This window comes from Pavona decussata, unplaced genomic scaffold (assembly GCF_977016875.1).
Source record: "Pavona decussata unplaced genomic scaffold, jaPavDecu1.1 SCAFFOLD_102, whole genome shotgun sequence".
In the NCBI taxonomy this organism is placed as follows: domain Eukaryota; kingdom Metazoa; phylum Cnidaria; class Anthozoa; order Scleractinia; family Agariciidae; genus Pavona; species Pavona decussata.
This window is the reverse complement of record NW_028145517.1, coordinates 5945196-5957764: the sequence shown is the minus strand read 5'-3', so window position 1 is coordinate 5957764 and position 12569 is coordinate 5945196. Positions and strand designations below refer to the sequence as shown.

Genomic DNA, 12569 nt, shown 5'->3' with positions numbered 1-12569 from the left:
TCCTAAAAAAAAAAAAAGAACGATTCTCAAGAAACGTGGCAGTCTGCATGCAAGTCCAAAGTTCAAAACATGTAACGAAAGTCTCCGATTGTAACGAAATAACTCCGTGACAATGAAATGTATGCTAAGAGACTGTTTGTGTAAAGAAAATTCAAGAATATTACAGCATGTCCTGATCTGTTAACTTGTCTTTCAGTGACTCGGAATTGACAGCCCAGTTTGTATTAAACGTGTTCGGTAAACGGTAAATTCTTTGACGCTAGCATATTAATGTTATACAATAAAAATAGACTCTTTTCAAAGTAAAAGTTTTAAAGTTGTTTTTATTAAATTTGGTCCTTATTTGGATACTTTAATCATTAAACGGTATTTCATTGCTGATAATTACTCTCAAGTATTGCGGTTTGAATAACAATAATTTTAGTGTGCAGTTATTCCATTTACTTGTGTTTAATTAAGAGAATTAAGGTGAACCTTGTAATGAAAGTCACCAACAAGAGACACCTTGCCTTCTTAGCTGGACTTCTTGGAACTGTTCAGATTATCAGTTGAAACCGTGTTAGTCATATCTTTCAACGCAATAGTTTGTTGTAAACATAATTTTAGTTATGCTGATCAAAAGTTGTTTTCTCATGGTACCAATTCAATGTGAAGCAAAAGTTTGTTTTGAAGTCTTGTTTTGCAGTGTTTCCTCGGAAACCGTACCAATGAATAGTTACGCCCAAATTGGTTTTTAAAAAGTAACAATAGGTTGTTTATGCCTTTTCAACACACATTTTCTAAGTTTCTACCTTTAGTTATCTTGCTTCCAGGGCATGACTGGAAATAACTTGCTTATTCGTTTTTGGTGTAATTCCGCCGTGTTTCGGGTTGAATTTGTACCAGTTAACTTTTACCCTTAATGACCTTTAATCCTTAAGTAATTACTACGGAAATACCTATTGTACCAGATCTGTTGTACCAACACGTACTGTAGTTTTAATTAAAGCTATACGAGGTTGTAAGCGGGTGGCAAGTTAATTTATGGAAAAGGAGGAACCAAGATTCGGACAAGAAGGTTGTGTTCTATTTTAAGTTTCCGTTGTAAAGTGTTGTTATGTAATTTCATTTAATGTTTGATTTCTCTTGTATTTAGCCAAGAATGTTCATTTGTAAAAAGATGAAAATGTTCCTTGTAATTTTTATATTAATCTCTTCGCTTTGTTTTGTCCAGGTCGTTTGGCGGTGACATTGAAAATTGAAGAAGAAAGTCATTTCGCTCACTGAAAGTTACTCGAAGGAAAACTGATATGTAAATTGTTTTAGTGCGCAAGCGTACTTTCGCTTAAGAACTACTGCGCAAGGCATTACGTTAGCCTAAATTTACGATTGATGAGATTTTGGCAGCTGATTGACAGTTCCCGCCAAATTCCCGCTTGGACGATATAAAAGCGATGAGATTAATCTGTTCTTGGCCTTTAAATCTTGATCTTGTCAGAAGAAGTTCGTTAGTGTGATCAATAAATAATGTCAAGGACTTGAAGACGTGGTTGTACTTATTGAAGCTTGATAACACGTAGAAATAATAGTACAACATGTTACTTCCTTGTTTTGTAGGGCTCGACCACATTGTGTTTCCGTACAAGTTGAACGAATTGGAAAAAGTAATCGCGAAGTGACGTAACTTATTTTTTTTTTAGTGACGCCAAGGAAAACTTCACTTGAAAAATTAACGGGCCCTTAGTCGTACATTTCTTAGGCATTCCCTGCAAATCAATGTGAAACAACTAAATCGAAGGCAGTTTCGCGGAGCCCCGAGTGGGCACAGCAAGAAGGTAGTCCTTACCGACGAATCTAAATATAATCACACAACTATTTAAAACCATTCTTCGCTGTATCGGTCTTTGCTTTTATATCCTATGATTTTTCAGCCACGTTTTCCCACTTCAGGGATAAATTCAGCCCGGTGGCAAAATAGGATAAACTGAAGAACTTTAATTTAGTTCAGTGACGTTTTGTCTGGCCGGCGTTGTTGCTGCGGTTGTTAAGCGACCTCTGATTTTCACAGCTCAGACGGTTGAGTTACCACAAGCTGTGAACAAATGTTGCTAATAACTAATGTTGCCGGTGAGGCTAATGTAAGGGTGTGCTTTGACTTAATTAATTTTAGAATACAGTTGTTATTTCCTTTCGATAGTTTTGATGGATATTGTCCAGATTGTTTGACATTTTCCTGTTCAGTTGTTAAAAGATTAGAGTTAACAGCTGTGCTGTGGACAGGTTTACCTACTTCCTTTAACCTTTGCTTGGGCCTCCTTAAGGATTTTATAAGCCTGATTGGTTTCCCTTTCTATCTATTTTCTTAGAACAGTTGTGTTGTTCTTTCCTGTTAGTGTATTTTGGCAAAACCAATTCTTATCTCTGGTTGGGACCATCTGACCTTGCCGGGTTGAGTTACAGTCGTAAACATGTTTACAGCGCACTATAAAGTAAGGTGTGATTTGAGTGATACTTGTGGAAAAGATGTAGATTAGATGTAGAATTGAGTAGGATAGTCTTAATTTACTTGTAAATGACCGGTCTCTGTCAAAGCCGTTTATATTTACAGATTCTTTTTATAGTTATCATAACTACAAAAAGAATATGTAAATATTAAAAACAAAAGTTTTATAGTTATCATAACTACAAAAAGAATCTGTAAATATTAAAAACAAAAGAAAAAATCATAATAAACGAAGAAGAAATAAAGAGAAAACTTTTAAGAAATAAACATAGAATACGAAAATTCAAAATTGTTGACACTTTAAAATTCATCACTCCGATCTGAGAAAAAAAATTGAAGTTTCATAGGCATCTGACTGAAACCCGACAAAATGTAACTATCAAACACTTGATTTAAGAAAATAAACTTATTTCGTGCCGCAGTTCACTCTGCGACGTGCTTCGTTTCTTTTAAACATCGTCTCTGTTCGATCCTTTGGGCCACTGAAACACTTGATTTGTTCAGTTGTTTTACAACTAGGGTTTTCAGTTTTTTGCAATTTTGAATTTTCGTATTCTATGTTTATTTCTTAAAAGTTTTCTCTTTATTTCTTCTTCGTTTATTATGATTTTTTCTTTTGTTTTTAATATTTACAGATTCTTTTTGTAGTTATGATAACTATAAAACTTTTGTTTTTAATATTTACATATTCTTTTTGTAGTTATGATAACTATAAAAAGAATCTGTAAATATAAAAAACAAAAGAAAAAAAAATCATAATGAACGGCTTTGACAGAGACCGGTCATTTGCATTCCAACTCAGACATAATTAAAGTGCGTCACAATATCATGTTGTTTTCTGCAAAACCACTGATTCAATATTACTAGTATGACGCATCTTATCATTATTAAGAAAACAGAGTCAGGAAAAGCTAATGGCAACCGTTTGCTGGTTTCGTTGTATTAATTATAGAGCGTGATCATATCGCCGCACTCTACGAAAATTGGCAGAGTAGTCCTGAAACCCAGTATTGCGCATTCTTCTCGCAGGACTTAGGACTTCCGATTTGCGGAAAAGTAATATGGCGCCGAGTACACGGAACTCTTCGATCGTCACGTCTACTTCGGAAACGAGTAAGTTTCCCGTTGAATCGTTAAGTTCTCTCATGTAAAAATATAACTTGTAATGGCTTTTTATCTTTGTAGCGATTTCAGCGATCGTATCGTCGACTATGGCTAGCAAGGAAGCCGATAACAGCGGTTTTTACACCGGTCTTGGACTGGCGATTAGTTCGAGTGTTTTCATTGGAACCAGTTTCATCATCAAGAAGAAAGGCTTGCTCAAGGTTACAAAGAGTTCAGGGACGAGAGCAGGTAAAGTGAAGTCGTTAAATTGCATGCTTCGTTTGTTTGCGGTGGCGTATAGCCAGTGAATGCTTTCGTTTTGCCGGATGAAACAACATTAATTTTTAAAAGCTAGCACTCATACGCGCGATCTCGGGGTTATTTGATATTAAGCTTAAGTAGCGAAACTTTTAATCAGTGAGAATTTAAACTTCATCTGTGACTTTCTTTGTGTTTTCCAGGCCAAGGAGGTTATGCCTACCTGAGGGAATGGTTATGGTGGGCTGGAATGACTACAAGTAAGCTTGAGCTTTAATGATAATGTGTAAATGAAAAAAAAGCTGATCTTCAGCTGCATAGCGGGAATATAACACAGCTGCTTTGTTTGTACGTTTCCGGAGAAACGGCACAATAATCCTCACAGTTATAATCTACTGATATGGGGTATAATTCTTCCTCTGATAAAACTGAATTTATGTTCATTCATTTGAGAAAAAGAGATGGGTATTCTTGTGTTTGCCCATCAATATATATATACATAATGTTTCATTCTCTTTTTTATTTGATCTGGATGCAGCAGGCTTCATCACAGACCGATTATTTGAATGGGGATTTCTACTATTTTACCATACTTGTGTATCACAAATTATATTAGCTCACCCATTTTATTTTGTATGTTTGAACCTGGATAAAAAATTCCCAGAAAAAAATTCTTGGATGTAACTAAACCTGGCCATGTTTATAAGAGAAACCAATTAGTTACAAACTGAAAAAAAAAAAATCAGTTACAAGCTGATGAAACAATCATATACAATACAATACAATACAATACAATTTGTGGGCAGGCTCGGGGGTCATGTGCAGAAACATGTCACAGCGACATGTAGCGGCAACAAAATCAAATACAGGACACAGAAACAAATGTGGCTTCCTCGCAAAATTTTTCTTTGTGGTATGCCCTATGAAGTTCAGCAAGTTGAACTCTATGCTATGTGTTGCAAGGACAAATTTGACCTAAAATGAGCATTACGTAAGTATAAATGTATCAGTACACACTAGGAGATGTGTTGCAGCAACATATCCCAGTCATGCCCCTGCACATTTTCTGGTGTGTGTAAATGCTTTTATTCTGACCCAGTCTGCACTACATATCCCCTCACTGTATACAACACGAAATGTAAATGTCTTTGCTACATGTTGCTTTGACATATCTATAAAACATGACCTCTTCTGTCTACCCAGTTTTTACATGGTACAACCAGTTATTAGTTTTGCTTTGATCTCCTCTTTGATTGATTGGTTGTGGCAAAATTACAGTGCAACGAACTCAACCGGGGCCACCCAAAATTTGAAAAGCCAATCACAGGTCACATTTACAACAAAGGAGTCTGGCTTTGGTAGCTTGTAAACCAATCAAAAACAAGAACATTTCTTTAAATTTCAAAGTGTCGGTTTTTTCAGTGACCCCGGTTGAGTTGGTTGCACTGTAACTTGTCAAAATCTAAAGTCTAAAGTGCTTACTCATTTCTGTGTTGAAGTAATGGTCAATCTGCCACTTGTTTTAGTTTGCAACTTAAAAGTCATGTCTAATTTAACCAGAAATCCTTGAGTATGTGAGTGAAAAAGTTTGTAAGGACAAGCAGTCTTTGGTGTATTTAAGGTTGATATTTTCTGTTCGGTGTGCAGATGTGGGTTTTAAAAACATGATTTGTTGGCTATGATTAATAGTCATTATTTGAAAGACATTACCAAGCAGTTTATGTAAAGACAGTTTCTCCTTTTGTTGACATACACATGCTGTATGACAGAATGGTTAAAGAAATCATGCGAATGTTGTAAAATCACTTTTAATACTTTGGTCTAATTGTGTAGGTATGAACATGGCAGTGAAATTTGTGTTTTTGTAAATCTCTTGATAGCCAGTGTACATTGTAGTTTTTTTTAAATTTTGGTGTTTTATTTTCAGTGATTGTTGGTGAGATTGCCAATTTTACTGCATACGCCTTTGCCCCAGCCATCCTTGTAACTCCATTGGGTGCTCTTAGTGTATTAGTAAGGTAGGTAAATTAAATACCTCTATTGAACAGGCTTGTGAATGTTGAGAACTTGTGGAAAGTAAACGTCTGGCCTTAGTGTATAATTTTCTTTCTTGCTATCAGTAGGCAGTACACGATGCTAAGCCATTGGCCTTGCCTCCTCATCTCTCATACTAAGCTAGTATTAGGGATCATTTAAAAGAAACTGTATCAGTTTGAAAAGCCCTGGTGTTATCATTTGGCTTGTTTGCATTCGTTTATGTGTGGGGCAGTGGTTAAGGTCTTCGTTGAATCACCACCCCCATTCCCCACTCTCCCACCCCAGGTGACAGTGGGGTTTCTCAGATAGGATAGTGAACCCCTGAGAGGTAATAGAAACTCTTTTTTGTGGGTTATGTTTGAGAAATTTTTATCCCTAAGTGTTACCAGTTCTGGTAAGTAATTGTTTTAATTGCTGTCATATCTTTATTGGTTTGTAACGTAAGGGTAGTGGTTAAAACTACTATACTCAAACAAGGCCCACCAAACCACAAAATAGATGGTGGTCTTTGCCTGCACCCTCCCTCGAAAAATGGAGTCTTTACTTTTTATAGCCACCCCTCTATCCAGCAGTAAAACAGGACAATGAAATAATTATTCAAACCTCACTTTTCTTGTTTATCTAGCAATGCTGACTCTTGCTAGCTGAATATTTCTGTGTCAACTCAAATTTAAAACCAATAAAACTTTGTCAGTAATATTCATGAGAAAGGTGGTGTCTTTGATAACCCCCCTACCCCATACAAGGTGGGTCCTCTTCTAACAAACTTGTTGTGACTGGTTCCTAAAACATGCTGGTTAGAGAAACTAACTGTGGCTTGTTAAAAGATTTAAACACTCTAAGTGGTTCCAAACCGCAAAGGGTACAGCAAGCACCTGTTGCGAAGTCCCACCATCCTAGAGAATGTGGGATTTATTTATTTTTTATTTATTAGCTTTGTCAAATATGGACAGGGATACTGCAACAGCTAAGGCCAATTACTGCGGACCCGGGATATATAGAATATACACACAAAGACCAGACCACAACACTGGCAACTACGTCCCCTACTCTTTGTGAACAGTGAGTGGGTTTTTTAACATCCCACAGAGTTATTTACAAACAAGGTTTGTGAGACGGGGCCCACAGTTTATCGTCCTTATCCGAGAAGACTAGAAAGTCTAACTAACCATTTGCAGATGTCAGAGCAAAGGCAGCACTAAGTGTTTCCTTTTGGCCTATATAAAGCCATTGTTGTCATTACCAACATTCAGTTCATTGTGTATTCCATTTTGTCTTGCCAGTGCAATGCTTGCATCACATTTCCTGAATGAGAAGCAGAATCTCCATGGTAAAATTGGCTGTGTACTGTCAATCATTGGTTCAACTGTGCTAGTAATTCATGCTCCACAGGAGGAGGAAGTTACCAGCATGGATGACTTGGAACCAAAGCTTGGCTCACTAGGTAGAAAGATTTATTTTCAACGGAGGGAATTTCAAATTAAATTTAATGCAAAAGATCAAATGACTATACCTTGGTTTCTTTAGTGAAATTTAACATACAATATTATTTTACAAGTTAGGTAATCCTTTTTAACTTTCCTGCCCAAGAGTGCCATATGGCACAAGACATAATTATGGGCTCAGTATCTGGTCAATTTGTGAGAAATTTGCACAAACGAAAGATCTTGGAAAGATCTACAAATTGAAGGCATAAAATCATGCCCCCCTCCTATACGACACTTGATTTACCACCCCTCAAACTTTTGGAATTTTTTTCTTTGTACATTAAGGGTCCAGTTGATATATTACAACAAGCAATGCACTGAGAGCTGTATATTAAGCTATAATTTAGGGGGATACCCAATATGTACAACAAACAGGAAAATTTTTAATGTTTTTCTTCTTTCGTTTTGGACTTTTCTCACTCTAATATGTGACCTCCTCCATCTCTGTTGGTGTGATTTATAGCACACCCCAGAAAATACCTTTTTAATGGTGTATCACATGTGGTCTCCCAGTTCATAGTTATGGATTTAGAAAAATTTGGCATTTCCCTCGGGCGGTAAAGGGTTAATCTCTTAGACTTGCCATATAAATCTTTTTTTTAAGTTTACAGCAAGCTCTGCTATTGTCACTTTTGCGCATGACAGACATGGAAGAATCTATGCAAGGAAAATAGCTCCTTCATAGCTCTCTGGGTGATTCAAACATTAATTTCAAATTTTCTCATTTTTGCTTCACTTTGAGCCAAAGGCTTCAGACATTTGATTTACCTTTGTTTGGATCTTTCCATGTTAATTTCTCATTATTTAGCATCTAGAAACAACCAATAAGAATCAAATCTGAACACTTAAGTTTCTTATCAAGAATGGGTTTTCTAACTCATGACCAGTGTGATAATTAAGTTAGAGTTTTACTGCAAAGTTGTTCATTCCTTATCAGCTACAATGCAGACCTACCAAGCTTTTACTGTACATCCATGGAACATTATGATGATAGCATATGTGTACACTTATTTTGTCAAAGTTGGGGGTACTAAGTTATTTATTTTTCTTTTATCTCTCAGGATTTGTAACATATGGCATCCTTGTCATAGTAGTTGCGCTTGTTTTGATATTTTATTATGGACCTCGCCATGGAAAAACAAACATTCTGGTGTACATTGCAATTTGTTCCCTGATTGGTTCATTATCTGTAATGGGATGCAAAGGCCTGGGAATAGTAATTAAGCAGACGGTGCATGGAGACAGTCAGCTAACGAATCCCGTAGCTTGGGGATTGTTATTTGCCGTGTTAGCATGCGTCATGACACAGATGAACTACTTAAACAAGGCTCTTGACATCTTCAATACGTCACTGGTCACACCAATTTACTATGTGATGTTCACGACACTAACGATCATTGCGTCTGCAATTTTGTTCCGAGAATGGGAAGTCATGAACTCCAAGGACACCATTGGTGCAATTTGTGGATTTTTAACGATAGTTTTTGGCGTGTTTCTCCTCCATGCATTCAAAGATGTTCACTTTAGTTTGAAGGACGTTCTTAAGTTTTCTGCACAGACTAATGGTGCTGCAAGGATGAGAAAACCGGGCGCTTCCATAAATGATGAAGCCGAAGCAATTCTGATGCATCACATTGGCAAGGGAGGAGAAGAAGATGATGAAGAAGAGACCATGTTTGCAAATAATGCAAACCATTTATGATATTTCATATTTATTGTTTGTAAGATTTGTAGTTATGAAATAATTTTATAAATTCAACAAAAAAGGTGGTCTGTAAGTACTGTACTTATTTATACCAAATTATTTTCTATTTTGCTACACCTAATCACTAACTTAAAATTGTAAATAACAATAATTTTCAGTGTAATTTTTCTAGGTATGACCAGTTTTCATATCAATCAAAGCAATAAACATATGTACAAAAATCATGGTATATTTTGGTATTGCGTTCAACCTGAAGGTTTCAGGGAAGAAACATTGCAACGTCTTTTTTTGGCTTCTAAAGTGAAATTGCTGGAAATGATTCACACAAAAAGCTCAGTTGTAATAGAGGCTCACACAGTCATATTAATGACATTTTATTACTAAAATCCAGAGCCGCCCTCAGTCTTGTTTTATTCATTTTATTACTAAGTCTGTTGCTTGCCGCCAGAATGATTGACAACAGTGCAAGTTGGGTTCAAAGATTGAGAGTCTCAGTGGCATAGTATTACCAGCTGACTTGTAGCGGAGTTCTCAATACCAGTAACTTTACACCCACCATAGGCAATTCCATAGACATACATGAAGTACGTTAACAGTAAAATAAAGTCCTTAAATAAGTGAATCTTTAGCCCTAAGTTCTTTAGACGTTTCCTTTGCTTGGAAATCTCATTTCTTCCTGAATTTCCTTTTCCATGTCAAGGCGTCTGAGCGGTTTTGGTTTGTAATAGTAATGGTGTCGAGCGTCTTGAGACGAGGTAGAGTTGAAATGATGTACTGTTTATAACCTGGGATGTTCTCAATGGGATTTCCGTGCAGTGTTACACTAAAGAGTTCAGGAAGTGCTCCAAGTTTATCAATTTCTGACAGTTTCTCAATACTGTTTGCATGTAGGTATAAAATCTTCAATTTGGGATACTGGAGCAACACCTGAAAGATAATAATACATAAAGACAAGGTACTTTATCACACCAGATCTTTGGGATTATTTAATTATGATGTTCTGCCACACAACAGAGTACAGTGGAACCCTGTTAATACGACCACCTTCAGGCCATGAAAATGTGGTTGCAATAACGGGGTGGTTGAATTAACGAGGTTGTTAAAACTAAGGAAATGACTGGGCTTTTGATATTTTGTTTGGGGCACAAATGTAATAATGAGGTGGTCTTAAGGCAGGGTTCCACTGTACTAAAGTGTGAAATCACAAATATTTGAATTTTTGAAATTATGGAATTTGTTAAGATGTTAAGAAAGAGCACAATTAAAAATGCCTACTTGCCAAAAATCAGCATCTCATTGGGGATGAGACATTGGCACTGTTATGTTGTGACGACTCCATGCAAAGAGTCATCAGAACATAACGTTGCCAATATCTTCTGCCCAAACTGCAATAAGATGCTGATTTTTGGCAAGTAGACATTTTTCATCATGCTCTTTCAGAATAACTCAGCAAATCCCATAATTTCAAAAATTAATTTATGTGACATCACTTCTACTACTCTATATTGGCCCTATAATTATTGCACTGGCAGTTCTTGGCACTTACTAATATTATTACAAACTTGCAAAACAGATTCTATAAATTTATAAAGATCTTTGGAATTTGGCCTTAAAAATCAGCACAACAAAAAGTTTATCTGGTAATTTCCATATTAAGACAGTAATAAGCTACGTACCTCATCAATGGTAGAGATGTCATTGAAGGATAAATCAAGCCACTCTAGTTCTGATGGATTTTCCAAGAAATGTTCAAGTGTGGAACTGAAGAACTGCAGGTCTGAGATGGCATTGTAGCAGAAGCGAAGTGAATTTGCTTTGTATTTGTGCTGTCCTGAATCTGTAGTTGTCTGTAAACAAATCAAGATTGCTAGCACTTTCATCACTGACACTTACACACTTTATGTACAGAGTTTTAATATGTGACAATGAACAAGTGCAATTATAATAAAAAGTTTTATTTCATATAAACTGTGGACTGTAAGGATCATGTTTTCCTTTTGTAATTTCAGTTTTACCCCAGTCTGCAGACCATGCATGGCAAGTGCACCTGCGAGTTTTCAGAACATACCTCTGCACATGCAAGATCTTGTCATGTTTAATTATGCCATACTCTGCAGACTGGATTTTACTTGGTTAAACCAAACAAAATGTTCTCTTGGATGTTGCATTGCTATGTTCATACTGATACTCAGTGGAGTCCCCCCTAATTATAAAAGAATAATGCCTTGAGGACTGAAATTACTTCAATTTTAAATTCTTTTGCACAGAAACCCTTACCAGTTGTACTCCAAGGCCCTGCCTTACACCTTACAAACAGTTCTGTATCTCCCAGTGGTAATGTATAATTAACAAAATTTCACTGGAATAGCTCTAGGTGGATGGTGGTAAATATTTACCAAGCCACCATGGGATGGTAGCTGATTGATAACCCAGGGGTTACTGTAATATAGAGGGTTATATGGAAAGGCTCCGCTTGAGAGAGTACCTTTTTCACCCCTCGTAGTATGCAGAAGGGTAGCAATATTTAAAATTTTGTTATTTGTAGGGGTCGCAAAAAGATTCTTTGAATCAAAAGGGTAGATTAATCTAAGTGTTATGAAGGGTACCACAAACTGAGCTGAATTTCCTTGCAAAAATTACAGCACAAACGCTGCACTTGTGTCAGGAGCTCCTGACATATCATGATCTCATATCACACCATGCCAAATATGGGCTCCTTTGGCAGCCAAATAAAAATGAAGTAGTGACATTTTATTTCAGGTACATCACCATTGCACCTTAACCGGGGAGGAGTGGTGCTATGAAAAGGAAGATAAAAGAGCTGTACTTATGGTCATGAGACCATTTTTTGAAAGGGGTACACTGGGCATACGTCAGTACTATGTTTTGTTTTATGTATGTGAAGGAGTACCTTTTTGTTGAAGATTGGTATGTGAAAGGGTAAGGGGCTGAATTTCTGGGCGAAATCTCCCCGTACAAAATTCTACTGAGTTCTCCCCCACCTCACCCAGCAGTGGTCTCTAGTCTTCAATTTCCACTACAAAGGTCCTTTTGAGTACACTGATGTAGAGGATTACGGGCAGGGAAAGCATAATAACATTATAGGGTAAGACTTGAATACCTTGATAAAGTCGTGAGGTCCCGGCCTTGGTTCTTCATCCATAGCATCTACACAAGTAAAAGCATCGACAAAATTCAAAAATAAGCTTACTTCGAAATGAGTGACATTTGATTTCATCTGATTTCATTGACAACAGAGAACAAAACAAACCTTGAATTCCCGCCAAAGATTTGTACGAAAAATCGAGTGGACAAGATATATCGTTATCCGCATCAATCGCGGCTGAGACTGTTGGTCTAGCTTTTGATGACATCTTCTAGCAACGTTCAGTTCCCAAATAACTCCAAAGCGTTCTTCTATACAGATCGGGAAGCCATCTTCGTTATCTTCGTTCTATCGTGACGTTTCGAAGTCCAGTTGTCATGACGATAAATG

The 12569-nt window shown here is 36.7% G+C and overlaps 2 protein-coding genes across 2 annotated transcripts; one reads left to right on the top strand and one right to left on the bottom strand.

The window, feature by feature from the left end:
- The first annotated feature begins 3462 nt into the window (after positions 1-3462).
- On the top strand, positions 3463-9295 carry LOC146471893 (magnesium transporter NIPA2-like). Its single transcript, XM_085120458.1, has 6 exons — positions 3463-3595; positions 3668-3835; positions 4048-4104; positions 5772-5862; positions 7165-7325; positions 8430-9295. Exons 1-6 carry the CDS (start codon positions 3544-3546, stop codon positions 9068-9070), a joined length of 1170 nt encoding a protein of 389 aa, XP_084976584.1. The 5' UTR covers positions 3463-3543; the 3' UTR covers positions 9071-9295.
- A 181-nt stretch (positions 9296-9476) lies between these two features.
- Positions 9477-12552, bottom strand: LOC146471892 (leucine-rich repeat-containing protein 51-like). The gene is made up of 4 exons (XM_085120459.1): positions 12345-12552; positions 12195-12241; positions 10750-10920; positions 9477-10000 (listed from the first exon to the last, which is right to left on the bottom strand). The coding sequence occupies exons 1-4, from the start codon at positions 12445-12447 to the stop codon at positions 9740-9742; spliced, it is 582 nt and encodes a 193-aa protein (XP_084976585.1). The 5' UTR covers positions 12448-12552; the 3' UTR covers positions 9477-9739.
- Between the last annotated feature and the right edge of the window lie 17 nt (positions 12553-12569).